The 18,929-nt window shown below is 43.4% G+C and overlaps 1 protein-coding gene across 4 annotated transcripts in view; it reads right to left on the bottom strand.

Moving 5' to 3' along the window:
* Positions 1 to 18,929, bottom strand: part of ACACA (acetyl-CoA carboxylase alpha) — a 111,308-nt gene that overhangs the window by 43,410 nt on the left and 48,969 nt on the right. For all 4 annotated transcript variants that reach the window (XM_069790933.1, XM_069790935.1, XM_069790934.1 and 1 more), the window contains 4 exons: positions 8,042 to 8,311; positions 7,580 to 7,677; positions 6,250 to 6,370; positions 5,701 to 5,811 (listed from right to left, as the gene is read on the bottom strand). In XM_069790933.1, coding sequence (XP_069647034.1) covers positions 5,701 to 5,811; positions 6,250 to 6,370; positions 7,580 to 7,677; positions 8,042 to 8,311 — 600 coding nt within the window. The remainder of the gene's footprint in view (positions 1 to 5,700; positions 5,812 to 6,249; positions 6,371 to 7,579; positions 7,678 to 8,041; positions 8,312 to 18,929) is intronic.

The following is an 18,929-nucleotide window of genomic DNA, read 5'->3' as shown; positions in this document are numbered from 1 at the left end:
GGATAACCACCATCCCAGCAAGCTGGTTTCAAGCTGGCTCACGTATACGCTGCTCCTCTGCCTGCCGTGTGGATGTCCCCACAGTTCAGCTGCAGTCCTACCCCAGATCTACACCAAGGAAACCGTGTACCTCCTCAAAAGCAGCCGCACTGACCTCAGTTCTGGCTTTGACGGTCAGTACAATTCAGGGCTGAATTTAAAATACAAGGATATTCTCTTCTGGCCTCGTGCAAAGGAGCTGTTGGGGTGTTGGTTTTTAAATGCAGATTGTCAAAACGATCCTTGCAGCAATTATGGTCTGTTGTATCAACAAGTCCTCAGGGACTCATCCACAGTCACGTGATTGACACATACACTACGCGATCCTGACACAGTATGGCACCGATCATGTTAACGTCTTTACCATGCCCAAGCAATGTCTCCATTAATGAAAGATGTACTCAGGAAAGGTCATTGGACAATTGCTGGTACTAGGCTTAGAAGTTTCTTGGATATTTACATACTGCATTAGCAAGCCATCAAGTTTCCACTAATCAGTTCACCTCACAAACACCCCTCTTAAAGCTGTTCTTCAGAAATGTTTTCTCCCCCTAAAAAACACCAATTCGCAGTGCCAGAAATAGTGCATTACTAATCTGGTAAATTGGTTCCTGAGCTCTTTCAGGTCTAGAATAGGTTATACGAGCAGACGCATTGTTTAAATTATGGTCATTTTGAAGGCAAAAACTTCCACAGAAAGAAATCCTGAGGATGGGCTTACCTACCCTGCCAACACACCACTGACAGCAGGTACTTTCCACCTGATGAGCTCAAAACGCATTGCAAATACAAATGAACTAAAGTTTCAAGACCAAGCTGTCAGCAGGTAACTGCCATTATACCCATTCTGATCAAAAATGTCAGACCACAACCAGGCAGGCAGTTGGCTGCAGACTAGGAAATGAAGCCCAGAGTTCTGCTTTTGAACTATGCTTCAAACATTTCATATTTTAGTGGTTTCTAACCCTTCATCTTCACTGCCTCTTTCCCTACATGGACATATACCCCTGGCAGGTGGTACTTGTCAAGCTCACACTTGGCACACTTGGATGTTCTTGACAAACCAGGCCAACAGCATGGTGCCATGGGGCCCCAGCGATGAGCACACCGGAGGACAGGTTGAGGGCCTGATCCATCATTCAGGCAGGCCAAACCTGGAGAGTTTGGGGGAAAATAAAAGCTGAACATGAGGGAGAGGAAACAGAACAGTCTGCTCGTTAGATTCTTCCCTCCACCTCCAGAAGTGACGACCACTTCAGATGTCCTATTGTGAAGTGCAGTGTGTGGGACAGTTCTTCATCATCACTCAGAAAATGAACTGTTTGAGATACCAGGCTGAACTTCTATATAATGAACTGATGCGTATCAAGTTAGTAGCGGTTCCTGAAAATCTCTGCTAAACCTGCCTTCCCTTAGAAAAAGCCTAGAACAGGTATCTGTAAAGAAAATGTGATTGAAAGCCACTATTTGTTTACATTAACAAAACAGCCTTAAAGACAGGATTTCTTTTAAACACAAAAGACAAGGAGGAGCAAACTAATTAAAAATAGGACAGCAACAGACTTGGGAACATCCTTATGAGAACTGAAATTAAATGTAGTCCTGGAACCTTGAACCATATAAGCAATGCATAAATTGGGAGTGCTGGGCTCTTCAGTCTTACTTCTATTAAAAAGAAAACTAATAGAAATTAACCTGTTAGTGCATGGTGGCAGCACGTCACCTATCTCATATGAAATCGCACCATGTTTAGGTTATGACGAGGAAAGGGAGTTGAGGGAGGTGGAGGAAGGTATGAGGCTGGAAAAAGGGGGAGGCAGGGAAAGTTAAAAAAAAAAAATCTCTGCCTCAGCAAAAGTTTTCATTAAAATTTTAGACAAATGATCTCTGTGTCCTTCTCCCATGCTGCCTGGGGCTCCATGCTATTTCTATGCAAATAACAACCTCGTGGTTTATATCTTATTATTTCCACCGGAGCTGCGGCGACATGACCCGAGACGTGTGTGAGGTAGACAGCGAAAGAGAGAGAGGGAGAGAAAGAGAGGGAGAGGGAGGGAGAGAGATGGAGTGGCTGCTCGCTGAAGTGTGAAAAAATATTGTCAGGAGTGAGCAGCAAGAACAAAAAAAAAATTGCAGGGATAACGTGTTTATTTCAGCCCCTCTCCCCATGTGAACCAGCATCTTTTAAAATTCATTGGGCATCAGGCGATCATGCACAATCCATCTGCTTTCACTTTATCATTTGCATTTCATGCCTCCTGGCTTTTGATGTGCTGATACTTTGATGCAGTCAGGAGACGCGCATTATCATTATTTCAATTTTCAGGGGGGTCAGCGGGCTCAGCACAGGCGCGCGCACACACTCACAGGAGAGGAATGAAATGTCATTTCCACCTCTCCACCCCCTGCTGAAATGCAATGGTGAAGACAAAAGGGGTACAGATGAAATGCAGCCCTGGCGCCCCACATGCAGAGCACTGTCCCCACCACAGAGCATCACACCTTTTCCCCAGGTCTTTCCCTTGCCTGTCGGTCCGGACTATAAACAAAGACAGCTTAATCAGGAGCAGAGGGAAACCTTGTACAGCTCTTGTGCAGTTTCTTGTCACCCCTGACAGGCAATGGGGCTGAGAGAATCCTTAAACCTGCCTGATATCAGGTGTCTTACAGTGATATGCCTCTCTACTTACAAAGCAGTGACACGGATGCAGTGAACAACCAGCATGTGATTAGTCAACCTCCAGAATCAAACATTAGCTTCAGCTAAAAATGATACTGACCTTGAGCTCATCATCTAAGTTATAGGTTACAGTCTGGTTTTGGCAGCTGGACCTTTCCCTCTACACCTAAACCCTCAGGCTGGTTTTACATAATGATAATGAACAAGACCAGCAACAGATCTGCTGGCACGTAATGTTTGTCACAGTCCCCCTCTGCTCCCCCTGTAAATTAAAAAGAATCCAGTATTTCATGGGGGGAATTAAAAAAAAAAAAACCACCAAACAACTTTCCAGAAAAAAACTCACTGCTCTCTGAAAGCCTAATTGTCTCCATTGCTGCAGAAACATTTTTTGCACTGCACATTCTCTTCTTGCAGAGAGAAGACATTTTGAAGACGACGGGTATGCAGACACAAGACTACGTGTAAGCTTTGTACAGCATCCTCTATGAAGACAGTAATTAAAAGTCAGCAATGGAAAAAATTGTCCCGAATCTCTGACACCTCATTGGGAAAAGATAAAGGAATATTTACAAGCAACTGTGTTAGAAAACGTTCACTTCCAATTGTCATGCAAGGTAGCAGTTTCCATTTATTTATCTTTGTTTCAGTCATGATCTTTCCTCAAGACTCTGCCAGTTGGATGGGTGACCTTCTAATTCCCACAAAGTAAAGCACTGACTTTGCTGCACAGGGCTCTTCTCCCCATCTAATCCAAGGGAACAAGAAGCAAGACTCTTCTGGAATCTTATTGACACAAATGAACAAGAACACATCATATATCATGTCCAAATAGCCTCTGCATTCCTACAAGGGAAGACTTTGCTTAATTGGCCCCTGGCCGACAGAGACCTGACTTCTAGCCAGAAGAAAATTCAAACTGTCCATCTAAATTCAAGGGACAAGTGTTTAACAGTTTCCATATAAGAACAGGGAGACAGAGGATAAGTCTGAAACAGATACTGCCTCCATGGCAGGATGATGCAAATGCATTAGCATTCACCATTTGCTTTACACCCTTCTTAAGGTCTCAGCTGGACTGAGCTTGGTCATTTCACATTAGTACTGGACATCATTTCACTACTTCAGACATACTTCTGGGACACGATTATAGCTGGATCCATTCAAGAACCTCTGACCAGAACTGCAGGGACTGGAAAATGAAGATCATATGAACTAGCAAGACACTTCACACAACATCCAGGAGTGAGTCAGAATTCCCAGTCTCCCAATATTCAAGGACAGGTAAACTTCTTGTTGGGTCTGGGCTTAGCTGTCCTACTGGGAAAGCTGGATAGGATGCAATAGGTTCCTCCTTTGCCTGACCTTTAGGCAGGCAGAGGTTCAGTGCCTACATAAAAATATATGCCTTTCCAACAGAGCAGGCAGGGAGGAGAGAAAAGGACACATGGGATTATTCAGCCCACTGAAATTCTTGGGATGGGATAAGTCACCTCCCAGAAAGCATCTCCTTCCGCCTACACCTGCTGACAGATGTCAGGCGCTTAATTTAGACTAAATCCTTAGTTTTTAACTGCTTAAAATTTAGCAAGATTAACCTAGTCCTATAAAAACAAACATTCACTCCACGGGTAGAGAGTGCAGTTAAACCTGGAAAGAAGAGAGCAGAAGAGAAGGACTAAACAGACTGGCCCTGCCATCTGGGAAACTCTGCAGGGCCCCGATCCCCACCAAATGACAGCTGGAACCAGGCAACTTACTCCACTTCAGCAAGCACTAAACTGACTCAATTTCTTTTTAAAGGATGGGTCTTCAAATGCCTCTTTTCCTTCCATTGATGCAGGTGTGTGTGATGTGTGTAAGAGATCTAACTGAAGGTGCTGCATCCTAGGGTTGATAGGATCAATGCTTCATTTTCTGCAGAGCCCCCTTTATTCAGGGGAATAATTCAACAACAGACTATTTTCCTTTTATCTCCCATTGTCAGGCAGGCACTCCTTGAAACGCAGCTTGCGATGAAGCACAACCACCCCAGGTGCTGGAGAGTGCCTGAGAACAAAGCTGCACAATGGGGAAGGGCACTTGCGCCCACACAATCCTAACTCCCACGTAAACAAAGCCCTTAGTAAGAGGGACAAGAGAGGAGTCGGCTGTGAGCCGTGTCTGCTACAGACAAGGAGCCAGAGGCTGTGATATTAATAGGCTTGGGGCAGCAAGGGAGAAAAACCGCCTCTGGTGGGGAAAAAAAGAGAAGAGCCACTTTAGTAGTGAAAGCAGTAAGTTTTCTTACAGCCCGAGTTATTCCTCCCTTCCCCCAAAGCTGAGATTTCCAGCAGGTCTGACCCCTTGAAAATCACCATCCACGCACTCTTTCTCAGGCTTCAGTGCTCCCCCAGTATTAATGCAATGCTGTGGATGGCTGAAAGTTCAGGGTGATTCTGGCCCACGTGTTTTGAAACACAGTCTTCCAGACACTGGCGACAGCCCTGTTTTCCTCTATCACAGTACACAGTGGGTGGGAGAAGATGCTGCCCAGTCGGTGGGCTTCTCCACTTCTGTCATTTAGTCACTGCACACAACCTATGTTAAAAGCTGCTTCTCCTTCTTCCCCTTCACCTGGTTCATGCTCAAGCCCTTAAATCTGCAGTTCTGCCTAGGTCCCCTGCCAATCTCCGACCAGGATGCCTGGAATAGTGCCTCTGGCTGTCAATACGATGTTCTAGTCAAGAAAAACAGGTGCATGAAAGGACTGCTTTCTGACCAGAGAGAAAAGAAAAAGACTGCAAAGGCATGAAAGTTTCACAGCTGCTGCCCTGTGTCTGTTCTCCTCCTTGACTGGGAGGAGCCCGAGACAGGAGAAAGCAAAAGCGACCAAGCACAATGACAGGTATAGCGGTGGCAGCAGCTTGAGCCTCCGGCAGAACTCACAGAAACACCAACTCAATTCACATAGCTCTAAAGACTGAAATGCAAAGACTTACTTTGTTGAGGGCTCCGCAGCCAGTCAGGATTATATGAGAGTTCTCAACCTGGATAGTCCTCTGACCTAACCGAACAAGGTAAGCCCCAATTCCAATTGCCCGACATGTAACCTTAAAAAAAGAAAAAAAAAGAAATCACATTGATTTCTGTCTTACCACACAGCCAAAACCTGATTCAAACATCTAGATAAAACTAGGCATGTTTGTATTACAAGGCTATAAAATCTACTCTCACTGCAAAACTCCAGAATATATTTTTTTGTAAAACACAGTATCTGAACATATGTGTATTTTATTTAAAAAAAGAGAAGCAGTAACTTACAGACTGAGCAAACATGAAGCCAAATAGCTGTTTTCTGAAAGTGTTTTAAATTTAGTCTGAAAGGGACCCAGCCCTGTAATGGTGCCAGTAGCGTTGCTCAAAGCCTACAAGAGCCAATTTACATCAACCAGAAGTCTGATCCCAGGTGTACCTTCTGGGTATCACTGCAGGATTTTTAGCTGAAACAGACAATACAGTTTGAAGAATAGAAAGCAGTGGGGGATTACCAAGTTGATGGTGATAATACTCTCATAGGCTAAAGATGACTCTCCAGCAATCATGCCAGATCCTCTGAGGTTCTCTACTCCAAGTCCGTCTTCCTTTCCGATAATATCTGTTATCTTATACCTGAGGGAGACACATACAGCCTTTGAGTCACAAGGTCCAGTGATTTGCTGAATCAGTTTGCTACGAAGAAAATGAAAAGTGACTAAATATCATTAAGGCTCCAAAGCGTAATGTGCATAAAACCCAGCCAGGACCTGTACATGGGGTCATTCTGCAGCCTTGCTGAACACCATGGAATAGTCCTACATATGAGCAGCCAAAGCAGCACTGCAAAGAGGAAATGCCAAGGGAGAGGAATGCCCATGAAAAGTGTTCTTCTGTCATTCCCACAAGACGTGAGGAGCCGGCTGATTATAGGAAAAAGGGCAAGAAAGGAAGAGAATGCAGTCAAAAGGAGAAAGAAATAGAACAAGAGATTATAATGAGGCACTTACCTTTTCTTTAGTTTCTTCTTTCATGCCTTCCTTCCCCAGCACGGTCCCTTCTTACTCAGCGCTCTCAAACTGGCTTCTATCTTTTCCACTAGGCCCTTGCTAAGCAAAGTACTTGAGCGTGTGCTTAAGTGCTTCACTGAAGAGAGCTACTAGCTTCCCCACCACACACGCAGGCACACACACATCCCCACACCCAGCACCATCCTTTTGTTCTTTCAGAGCTTGCCAGTCCACAAACTAGGCTCTTCTTTTCTTCCCAAGCACATCCTCCTCCCTCTGCCCAGGAGCACCATTAGAGCTGCAGTCTAGCTCTGAAAGCTTCTTTGCACCTCATTTTCAGATATGCTGCCTTTAGGATGTAGTGGGAAGATGCAGACACCTAGAGTAGACCGTGTATGGAAAATCATAGGCTATAAGGCAGTTTAGTGCAATCACTGCAGCCCAACCCTTCCAAATGCAAGGAGGGCTTAGTCTTCACTCAAGAATTCTTTTACCCTTTCTATGGAATCTAGCAGAAAAGTAATTTTCAAAATTTAGCCTGCAAGTGTTTGGGCAAGAACCACTGTCCTGGTCATGCAGTGCTTACCACTGCAGGACCCTCAGTCATGACTTGGGCCCCTAGGCAGTAGGAGTCAACACAGCACTACTTCAGACAAGGCATGCCATGACACAACTTTTAACTTTCTTGTTCCATGCTCTGACCGCACACAGCTATGGCTTTCTACATAGCTGGATCCTAAAGAATGCCCTAGCTGAAGACAAGGACATGACAGGCATCACCTCGTATACCCAAGGATGAACAGAAAGCTTTTCATTCTGACCTGTCTGTGCTTACCTGGACTCTCCATTGTCCTCCACATGTTCACAGTGAACTGAGTTCAGGGCACTGACTTTCTTATAGTCTTGAGGAGTCAGGTACAAGTATTTGTATCCCTGCAGGGAAAAACAGTTCATTCATCTTATTCCCACCTGTACTCCCTTCCCGATCCCTAATAAACCTTTCCAAACAGAAAGTTTCAAGACAGCAGAATTTAATTCCAGATAGTGATAAGAACATCCTCCCATAATGTCAGAGCTCCAGCTGACATAGTGGAAGCAGGGCATGTTTTCAACATTTAGCACTAGCTCATTCTGGATGCCAATTCTGCTGCCTGAGAGATCCAACACCAAGGAGAACTTTGGACTGAACAGTCTGTCAAATGTTTACCCTTACCTCTATTACAAGAGGCGGTGTAAAAATAAGATTATTTTGTGAGCTATTGCAGAGCTTCACCTCCGATTCCTGTGCCTCCTTTACCTTGTATGGGTCATCTGGGTCTTCCCAAGCTACATGGAACATGTGCCGAATCTCCTCAGCCAAACCAATCCTGGCTCCACTGTTGGCAGCCACGTAGATACGGGGGATGCCATGTGTTCGAGCAAGCTCTGAAGCCCTCAGGAACAGCATGTCCTCTTGAGGCCCAAAAGAACCTATTCGGTATGTAATGTCATTGCCAATGACAATGATATCACGGCCTTCTGGATACTCAGGGGTCTTCAGAGTCATCTTCCAGGCCACCATCCCAATCTGCAATTGAAGAGCAGAGAACAAAAACTAAATGCGTATCATCTTCAAGATGTGAAAGACAGGAATCACGCAGGCGCCATTTTTCTTATGTGTGTTGCACTTCATACATTTTCTTTGGGAACTCGGATAACAGCAGAGCACAGCTGGCAGGACTTGATCCTTTCCACACTCACTGGAGCACATCCTCCATTGCTCTCTTCCCACCCAAGACATTAATACTGGCCCTCCCTCTCCCTATTCAGGGATTTGTCACAGGTCCAAAACACATTCTGCAAACGCTGCTCTCGCAGGGTGCTGCATTTATTCCATGTGCCAGAGCTCACAGGGTGAGGATGGATGTGCTGCTGTACAGGGCTCCTGACCATCTGCTTAAGCTACCCAGATATCACCCCAGAACCTCATCACCCTGGTTCTCTCTCTCCCTGCTCTCATTTTAATAATCCTTTTATTTCATAACTACCTCCATTTTTTTTCTGTCCTTCCTTTCATTTCTTTGGCTCTTCCCTTTTTCCCTCCCAAATACTGCAGCAGTTTCTTTCCAAACCTGCCTGGATAAGTAATGCTTTTTGCTGCATATTTTTCTTTTTAAAATCACCGGCTGATCTCTTCTGGCCCATCTTATGGAGATCAGCAACATCTGTACCCTGCATCTCCCATCTCCCAGCTGCTGCGTATCACTGCACTAGGGAGTTGGCCATCCTGGAATGCCATTAACAGACGGAAATAGCAGCGCCCCTTGAAAGCCACATGCATCACCCAGTCTCCGCTTGCCCAAGGATCATAAGCTCTGAGTACACATTCCTCAAGCCAATTGCACATCCTCTGCAATCAGGAGGGTTGAAACTCTCATTGTGGAGACTGTGAATTCTGAACATGATGAACTAAAGCGGAAGGGGGAGAGGGGAGAAGCAGCAGATAGATATGTGCCATTTAATCCAAATCAAAATGGCACAATACACAGCTGAGATCCAATCAGCATCTGCAATAAGATATGCCATAATAGGCTCATTAAAAAAAATAAAAAGGCAGAGGAATTAATCAAAGGGTCACTGGAAGTAAAGCAGGCAGCAATCCAAAAATATTACAACTGGCTACTGGCAGATCCTTTCCTTACACCTCCCCTTCAGAGAGCTGAGATTGCAAGTTAACAGAATAATGGTGTTTCAGTTCACCTTCTCCTTGGTCTCAGTTTCATCCACTGCTATTTTGACTGATACATCGTAAGGGATTAATCTGTTTGCCTCTGAATATTTGCAGACTTACAGTTACATCTTAGCATCCAACTGCGGTGTTTGGAAGAGAGAGATACTACAGCAGTTTCAAAGACAGGAGCGTAAATCCCTAAAAGTCAGTGGGACGCTTTGTTAAAATACTAGTATTCTTGCCAAATTAAAGGGAAAAGTTGTAATGCTGTAAAATAAGTAGGTGCAGCTGTTGGTCAGGCACACAGAGCAGAAGTGTGTGCAAAGAGACCGCGGTCACACAGATAACCAGTCCAGAGTCTGGTAAAGCAACCTAATTCATCCCAGACAAACCTACACAGCCAGAGGGGTTACTTGGACTTCTGCTCTTCTAGTGCTGGACTTTCATAGCAGAAAAAGGAAGAATAAAGGTGAAAAAAGAAGAAAAAAGTAAGCTTTGTCCTTCAGACCTGACTGTTGCAGGAAAAGAGATGCCAGGGGCTGGATAGTGTGTCTCTATTCTAACTCTCAACTGTGGGCAAGCTTGCAATTAGAAACAGCAGGTTAAAAAAGCCCGCAAATCCAAAGTTAAAGGCTTCAAGATTAGCCTCTAAGAAATAAGGGATGCACGTCTATAGCCCATCACCTACTGCAGCTCAGTTCTTTACCGTATTTTACAGGCTTTTTTTTTTTTTGCTGCCTTAAGATGGCACTTACCCAATCTTTCTGATACTATCTCAGAAACCAGCTTTAGTTATTGATAGAAACCCACAGGGAAGGTGGGGCAATATTCTCTTTAAAACTGCACCATAAACTTCTTCCAAAACAGCACAGAAGTAACACTAATTTCCACATTTTTGCCTAAGGAGTCGTTTCCTTACAGCTACACTGATCCCATCAGCCAGGACCACACCAGGAAGCTTCAAGCACCATCAGATGAACACAAGCCACACAAGCTACAGGAGAAATGCCCAGGCTTTGTATTTGCTAAATACTTGTCACCGCAGTAAACTGCAAGATAGAACACATAAAGACATTGCCAAACACCTACACAATAACCACAACATACTGAAAGTAAAATCCTAGCACTCTCAGCTCACATGTGAGGCAGATGAATTAATCCTTGCTCCAGGGCTTAGGGACTCGTGACCGAGCTCGGTTAGTATCCAGGACTGGTCCCACAGTCTGTCTCACTTATCAAGATGTTAAGAGATTTTCCTCACTTTCATCAGCCTGATGATTTTTGACAGTACAAAAACAGGAAAATTAAAAGCATTTCCTATTAAGAAAATTCAGATTGTAACTGAAGTCTTGGAATAGTTCCCTAACCCAAGATTATGCATCCTCTAAATAAACAAACCCCCTTTTGTTAATGCTCACTAGTAGAATACGAAAAACTATCTAGTCAGGGCACAGTAAACACAAACTCTTGAAAATAGTTTAAAGCTGATAAATGTGGAGCAACCATACGCAGTTTAAGAAAAGAAAAATTAAAGTGCACCACTTTATTAACTTGTGTGTCTTTTTGCCTCCCCAATACATAGCGTGTTTTGTGCCATTTATCCAGTAATAAAAATCACAGGGCACAACTAAGGATTTTTTTGCTATGAACAATGTAGATTCTGTTTAAATTTATGGGCAGTGGAGGATAGCTTTCTATTTCAGAAAAGAAAAAGATGAGATTTTTAAGTTAACGGCAGCATGCCAAAAAAATTGAGAGTTCACAGGTTAATTAGACAGGCTGAGCTAATCACCTAAGAGCACTGTCAGAACAATAATGGGTAATGGTAAGCGGCAGTGGCTTCAAAACGGGCTCTTTTTAAGAGCCAGCGCAGTTCGGAAGTGCTTCTCCTGCCACAGCTCTATTCCCAGCACACCCAGGAATGAAGACGAGAGGGAGGAAAAAATAAAAGCAGGAACCGTCTTATTTAACTGTTTTTATGTTGGCAAAATGATTTGTGCCACAGTATTTCCATAAGAAGTGGGACCATTATTCTCCTGTAGGAACACATTTGGTTTGAAAAGTATCACTGGACAGAACGTGAAAATCAAACCAGATGAATTATTCACAACCTCCGATCAGAAGTGATCATTATTTCTGATGTTCCAAACTGTGATTAGGATTCAGTGCTCAGATGTCATTTGCTCCCTGAATAGCACCAGCAATGCAGAATTGCATGACACACATATATTACACACAAGTTTTATATATATAATTTTATACACACCTTCTCCCACTAGATCTTTGGCTTAATGTAACCATTAACAGATAGTAAAAACACAATATTAACTAACGTTCGTTTTCATGGTGCTCATAAATGCCATTAGTTTGACACACAGTGTCAACACTAATCATGGCCTAAAATTAACACCAAAATTGACTTCAACATTAATTGTGCTATCGATGTGAACAGTAATACACACACTGATGCAGTTACAAATTGACTGCTAGTGGCAGCCGGAGCTGTTGACAACAGGCACCGAGGGGAATGGGGAAGAAACCGATCCCAGTCTCCCTCCTGAAAGCACAACAGACTCCGAATGTTGGGAAGCCAATGCAAATGGAGGCTGGTGTTCAGGCAGAGGGGGCTTTTAAGTCTCTTTCTAGCAGTTTCTGTAATTCCTGGAGAAGTGTAGCTGACAGAAAATCTGATGTAAACGAGAACAGCTTACTATTTGACAGCATCTACGCTTGAGCCATGCCAATTGGGTTGGTTTATTCTACCTCTTTCACAACAAGGATGATGCTTGAACCCAGGCACTTTATGCCTTGCTTCATTTTATTTATTTATGTCCAAATCTCGAATCCTGGACACGGGTCTCAAAATCTCTAAGTAGGACAACTGAACTTACAGATCCCCAACAACAATTTTGTCCTGTTCCCATTCTGTTGCATCTGTATCGTATGTAAGTTTTATATGTAAAAAATATATATAAAACATGAATACATTTCTATGTCAGTATTTACTACATGCAAAAGTTATAACAAGAAAGGAAATGCAACAGTTGTAGTGGTCTAGCATGTGAGCGCTGGAAATGCTGAAGCTGAACGTTAATGAAAGCACATTTCTCCCCTGCTGTGCACACATGTTCTGACATTGTTAAATCAAGGAACACGCGCTTTATTCCCCCTTCACAACCTCTGTCTATTCTGGAGGTAAACCAATGTCCACTGACCCCAGGATGCTGAATCGCTCTACTGCATAGCCATGGACAAGGTGTGTTTTAGAAAGGGAACGAAGACATCCCCAGAAATTTTACTTGATGCAGACATAGCAATTTCGGTATTTCATCATTCGACTCTGATGCCCAGAGAGACTCTGCAGTTATACTGTGACCAAAAGCTGTAAAATTTTTATCTTCAGCGTGAACCAACTCCCAGAAAAAGGGCACGATGCACGTGGTTTGCCAGAGGCATTCAGACTTAATGCCTTGACAAGGGTGGAGTGCCAAAACCCAGGATTCCTTCACTCTCTTCTTGGCTCTGAAAAAGGTGTCATTTAGCAATCAAAGCAGTGGTCGCAGGCGGCACAGCCAAGCGCACGCTGGCATGGTTCTTCTGAACAGCACGCGGCCAAATGGATGAGAGATGGGAAGAAATGGTTCCAGGATGAGACGTGACAAAGGCTTGCTCAGTAAAGGGTGTCATGCAGCACAGTGGACTGAAGGAGACGTGAATTCGTACTGTCTTGTGCCTTGTGCTAGACCAAAGGGCACTCGGATGGCAAGCCAGGAAATGAATCAGCAAAAGGCTGGCTGATGTTCAGGGAAAGCGGATGGACACACAGAGCACCAAAGGAAAGCTCAAAAAACCCATTAAGGACAGTGTAAAAGTAGTTTTCACTGCACACACATCTGTGTTGCAAGGTACGAAGCTCGGACAGCTCTCTTGGGGATAGCAAATGGCATAATGCTGAACTCAAACCAAATTCTCTATCAAATTCAAGTTCCTGCTACAAGCCCACAAAATCAACTTTGAGCAACACTGCCAGCTTTTTCACCAAAACAAAAGCATTTTTGATTAAGCTTTCCAAACTAAACAATAACTAACTTCTCCCTACGCAGAGTGTAAGGCTTGAAAACTTCAGCTGAAATAGTTTGCATCTGGTGAAGTTACAGACAGATAAAGATAAATTACAGAGAGTGACAGATAACCTTTATTAGGAGCTTTCTTGTAGGCAAGAACTTTCTTGTCTACAGTATCCATATTATCCATATACACGTGTTCAAACATATATATCAAAATACAGAATAAAACTCTTTGCATCACCACTTATATCTCTGATCTAGTAATGCTTGTATTTGAGGATTTTAAAACCCTTCAAGAAATTTGGAGCTCTAGTTGCTCTTTGAATAAGACGTGATTTGGGCGGTCACTGCTTTCAGTGTCCTCAGAGAGCCTCACCTGTGATGTGTGGGGCTATTTCCTGCCCAAGAATTTAATTTTTGTAAAGTGTTAACACTTATTAGAGGTGTGATTTCAACGTAAACATTTGATAAAAGTCAGAATTACAAGAAAGGTAACAAAATTAAAATTCTGCATTTGTTTGATAGCATTATGAAATTCAACAGTCATATCTGATTATAGAAAATAAATAAATAAATAAAAAAGGATTTCCTTATAACCTTCCAAAACTTCATCTTGTAATTATGATAAATTCTAACTCAAAGGCATATGTTAGAGGCTCATAACCTCCGGTTCTGTAAGGAAAGCCTTTTCAAATCTTGAACTTCTAGTGCTGCCATAGCATACATGCACCTTTTCAAAAATCAGGCCACGGAAGATACTGCATCTACAACACTGTGAGAAACAGCACATTGAAGATACTGATATGCATGAATATTAACCCTTCAAACAATTCAAGGTATTACAGAGTAGCCCCGCTTAACTGTACAACCACTCTTCAGCTAAGCAGATGCTCCATATACACTGTGACATGCATCCATCCCAACTCTAACAGAGTTCAAAAGACCCCACATCAGTTCCATCCTCCCATGCACACACGTGATACTCTTAAAGTTACATTAAATGATCTAGGCATGTAAGCGAGAAAAAAAAAATCAGCTTTCAGTGATGCTAGGGGGACCCTCTTTTAATTTGTATTATATTCCACTTGTCACAAGACAATTCCACCTTTTACTAAAAATAACACTCTCCAGTCCATGACAAAAATGTGCTCTGTCCTGATCCCTACCTCCACATATCATTGTGACTGCCAAGCATCTAATTGATAGGGTCTAAAATTATTCTGCCAAAGGAGGATCACCTTCTGAAATTGCATCACAAGTATTTCAGATGAGGAGACACCACCTGCTGTGCAGCACAAATAGTTGTCCAGCTTCCTTGTTATTTAAACCCGTTCCTACTGCCAGAAGAGCCTTCAGGTCAGGATTGTTCCCAAAACTCATCAAGAAGTGTTGAGAAACCCAAAGAGAAACAACTATTCTTATAGTAATCTCTGGGAAAGATAGTGGTGGGGCTGGGGCAGGGAGGAGAAGATGCACGGGTGTTTTCCTTCACCTTCATGTTAATTCACTGACTTTGCCATCACCCACTCTCTGATTTTTCTCAAATACTTACCATCCGCCATAAGTAGCCCAGCGGATGTTTTAATACCTTGTGCCTGCCATAAAATGCAGGAACATGGGGTGACAAAGCAGAACATGCAGTTCAACTATTAAGCTTTGCTTGTATAAAATTCATTAGCTACACCTTTCAGCCCCAGGCAATCCAGGGAGCTGCCAAAGCAGAGTTTCAGCAGCCCTCTGCCCGCTGCCGTCCTGAATTTCACCTGGCCAAACCTTCCACATTCACAAGAAGGGGTACCTGCCAACACTCCAGCTAACAGCTCCGATTATGGATTATTTTTGATTCTCATGCTACTGAGAAGGAAAAACTGTGACATCTAGTGCCAATAGGGAAAACGACATGTTTTACATGGACACCGCATGAGACGAAGATGAAGGGTAACGTGGGGTGTTGCTGCAGGCGCTCCTCACACTCACTTTCTCCTTGTCCTTGAAGATTAGTTGGGTTTTATCCGCGGATGGTGCAGTCCCAGTGCCAGAGGATCACAGTAAATTGTAGTAAAAATACATCAAAAGTGCTATAGAAAAGCATGAGAATGCCCAGCTCAAGAATGACAAGTAATATATTGAGTTCTCCAACAGGCTGAGGGAATTACCTTTTCACACTAAGATTTCAGCTAATATGCTAATCTTCAGAACAAAGCCGTCTTCAATGGGCATTTGAAGAGGGTGTCACTACATTACAGGTCGTGTCTTCAGCAGAGCTTCTGCAACCAACGCTTTTTTAAATACTGTATGCGTTGCCATGCACGTCTGAACTCTAGCCCTGTTCACTTGTCTGTGTTCACACAATTTCTGACTCAGAGATTTCCCCGTTTTAGCACAACCACGTAACTACAGAGCAACATCAGAGGCTTAGATGACAGGCCTGACAGAGGTGAGCTGCCAGGGCAAAAAGCTCCCAGAGGACAGCCATCAGCTCCTCTTACACTGTCAAACAGGGTGAGGAGCTGCATCCTTTAAAACCCATCCCTCCCAATATTAGCATAGAAAGTCCCAATCACACACCTCTACCCACATGCCCCATGAAGCTCTTCGCTCGAAACACCAAAGATTGTGCCACTAAAAAAAAGGCTTCCACTTACTTAAAATAAATTAAATCAGCAGAAATGTTAAAAGTCTTGTGTTATAATCTAGATAAGCATCCAGGCTGTGGTATGAACTTAAAATCTTCTTCTTAAAGACATTTTAGAGTAAAATGCGTAAGATTACAAACAACTACAAGTGGATTTTTTTCCTCCCACCTATATAAACTCTGTACATTTCAATGGTCCATGTCTATCTTAAGTGTCAGACTGGAGTCAGGCTGAGCATCCACCTCTGGTACTGTGCTTAGTTCTTCAAATGCTCACAGTTGTACAATAAATTATATATCATTTGTCCCAAAGTCTATTCAGTCTTTACTCAGGAGAATTAGAAGGGAGCTATTGACTGGTGTTTGATTCTGCTGATAAAATACTGTCTTCTTCAGCTCCTTTCTATACCTGCTGGCTCTGAGCATTATTTACAAACTGTTCTCAACTTTTTAGTGTGGCACATTCAGTCTTGTCAAGGGTGTTGGTTTACTGAAATCCTATGGTAGCAGACAGAGCTTATCAGAACAGTCTCACATGTAAGCAGAGGTGTCAAAGCAGCCAGACTAGTAATGGAGGACACACACTCACAACACCCCCCCCCCCTTTCCCCCCCAAAAAGAGTAACTATAGACCAGGACACAGGTCACAAGCTTAACATGAAGGATCCAGACCAGAAACCACCTGGCAGAAAGCTCCAGGCAACATCCAGGGTTCTGTCTGCAGTCCAAAGAAACAGCAGATGCCCTTCAGGAAGAACTCTGGCTGCACTGGTTGAACAAGAGGTGGGAAAAAGGCCCTGAATTAGTGATGTCTTCTGTGCCGCAAGAGTAAGCGGCAGGGCCGGCAGCACGGCAGGCTCCCTCGCGTGGCCATGACAAGACACAGGATCCTCTGCTCAGAAGGAGCAAGCACTGCCTAGGAATAAACAGCAAGTTATATTTTCATGGTCCATTAAGTCCTTGGCTTCTTTGTTGAGACTACTAGCAAAGAGATAATTACTGCCAAATGAGGTGGTGGGCTACGTGAAGTGGTCACAAGCTACGCGGAGGAAGACCTCATGTACTGTGAAAGTTCTTGAGAATTCCCATTTCACAGATTTTCCTGAAGACGCAGACAAGTTAGCCAGGTTAACCCAGAACGCTGCTTGCAAACTCTGAGAGGACAGGAGAAACTCAGCTTTGAGCTCCTGCTCTACCCTGTATTATAGCAGGGATTGCAACTTCGGTTGTTGACATCCAGCTGAACACACTGACCACAAATCTCCTGGATTTTATGCTGGTTTCTCAATTTCGCCTGCTAGCTAAAACAATTAGGGCACTCAGCTCAGCTGAATGCTTTAAGAGGAAGAGTGCCTTGACCCCTTTTCACATAGAGAAAATGTAATTGTTCATACTGTGTAGCACAGCTCCAACAGGAAAGACAAGCCTTACCTCAGAACAGCTGATACCACGATGGTAAGGCACTCACTTGCTATGGGGGAATGAATAGCTGTGTTTGAGTCTCTGATCTAAAACAAGCAGAACAGTAATAGGAACCTAAATGCACTAAACAGCAGCTATATTTACCACAGTCAGAAGTTTTCAACAGAGATTTTCTCCCTAGTAAAAAACACATGATGTACAATCTCTCAAAAGACTTTAGATTCAGAAAATCAGCAACTTTCTCTGGGAAGAAAGAAAAAAAAATAAAAATAAAACCCACATTTACTTGGGAAAGTTCCTACCAAGCACTCCTGCCTGTCGGCTCACTGGAGTCTGAACTGGAAACAGTTCACACCTCTGCATCTCTGGGGCAAAGACTCCATTGGCACTGACCATCAAGGGTTACTAACCAAAACGGGGGGAATGCTGTATAACATAACATCCAGCACTTATTTAGCAAGTACAAATTCAAAGACTCTTAAAAAATATTTGTCTAAAGTATCCTCATAACACCCCAAAGCAGTCCCACCTTACTAGGATATGAACAAACTGAAGTAGTAAAAACTTTGACCAAGGCTACCAAGCAAGCCACTGCAAAGCTTGGGAACCTCAACTTCCCCACTGTACTCATTTTCTTAGGGATCATCTCCCCTGTAACGCGACTTTCAGTGTATATGGGCTTCTGGCATTTTGAAGTCAAATACATCTATCTGAGGACAAAACTCTTCCTTAACAAATTCACACAAGTTTAGGAAGCCAAGGAAATGTGCCATATTTTGAGAATGGGTCACCATTGTATCATATGGAAGAAATGCAGAACCAATTAATATTTTCTGCTACTCCCTCTGGCATGTCTTCTCTTCCTATGCAATACTACCAGCTACTGCCACATAGATGGATTACCCCAAAGATCTTTGCTTCCTGGCAGATAAGATGCTGTGTTTCTCTGCCCAGATGCTATGCAGACTGATTCTCAAAAAAAGCAGAATGGATCCACTTACAGCCTTAACAAAGAAAAGGCTTATGCTCTGAATTTATCTAGCATCCTGTCTCTTCCTTCTCCACCCCTGCAGCCATCTTCTTTGGAAAGAGAAACTTGAGCATACGTTTGTGAAAATTTGTTTCCTCAGCTGAAGGGAATTAAACCATAAAAGCCTGAAGTCAGCTCATCCAGATAAAGAAAGCACAGCACGGAGGAATGAATCTGTTCCGCAACTCATCGCCTCCTGAATGTCACCTGTCCTTCAGACTGCTGCTGGAACCTCTTCCTCAGATTGTCCGCTCTCACCTGTGAATGAGCGCTATTGTGTGCACTGGCTATTGGTAACAGAATTCAATACCAAAGCCTCAA

The sequence above is a fragment of the Haliaeetus albicilla genome, chromosome 9 (assembly GCF_947461875.1).
Source record: "Haliaeetus albicilla chromosome 9, bHalAlb1.1, whole genome shotgun sequence".
Taxonomy (NCBI): domain Eukaryota; kingdom Metazoa; phylum Chordata; class Aves; order Accipitriformes; family Accipitridae; genus Haliaeetus; species Haliaeetus albicilla.
The sequence above is the reverse complement of the archived record's forward strand: the minus strand, read 5'-3'. Positions and strand labels throughout refer to the sequence as shown.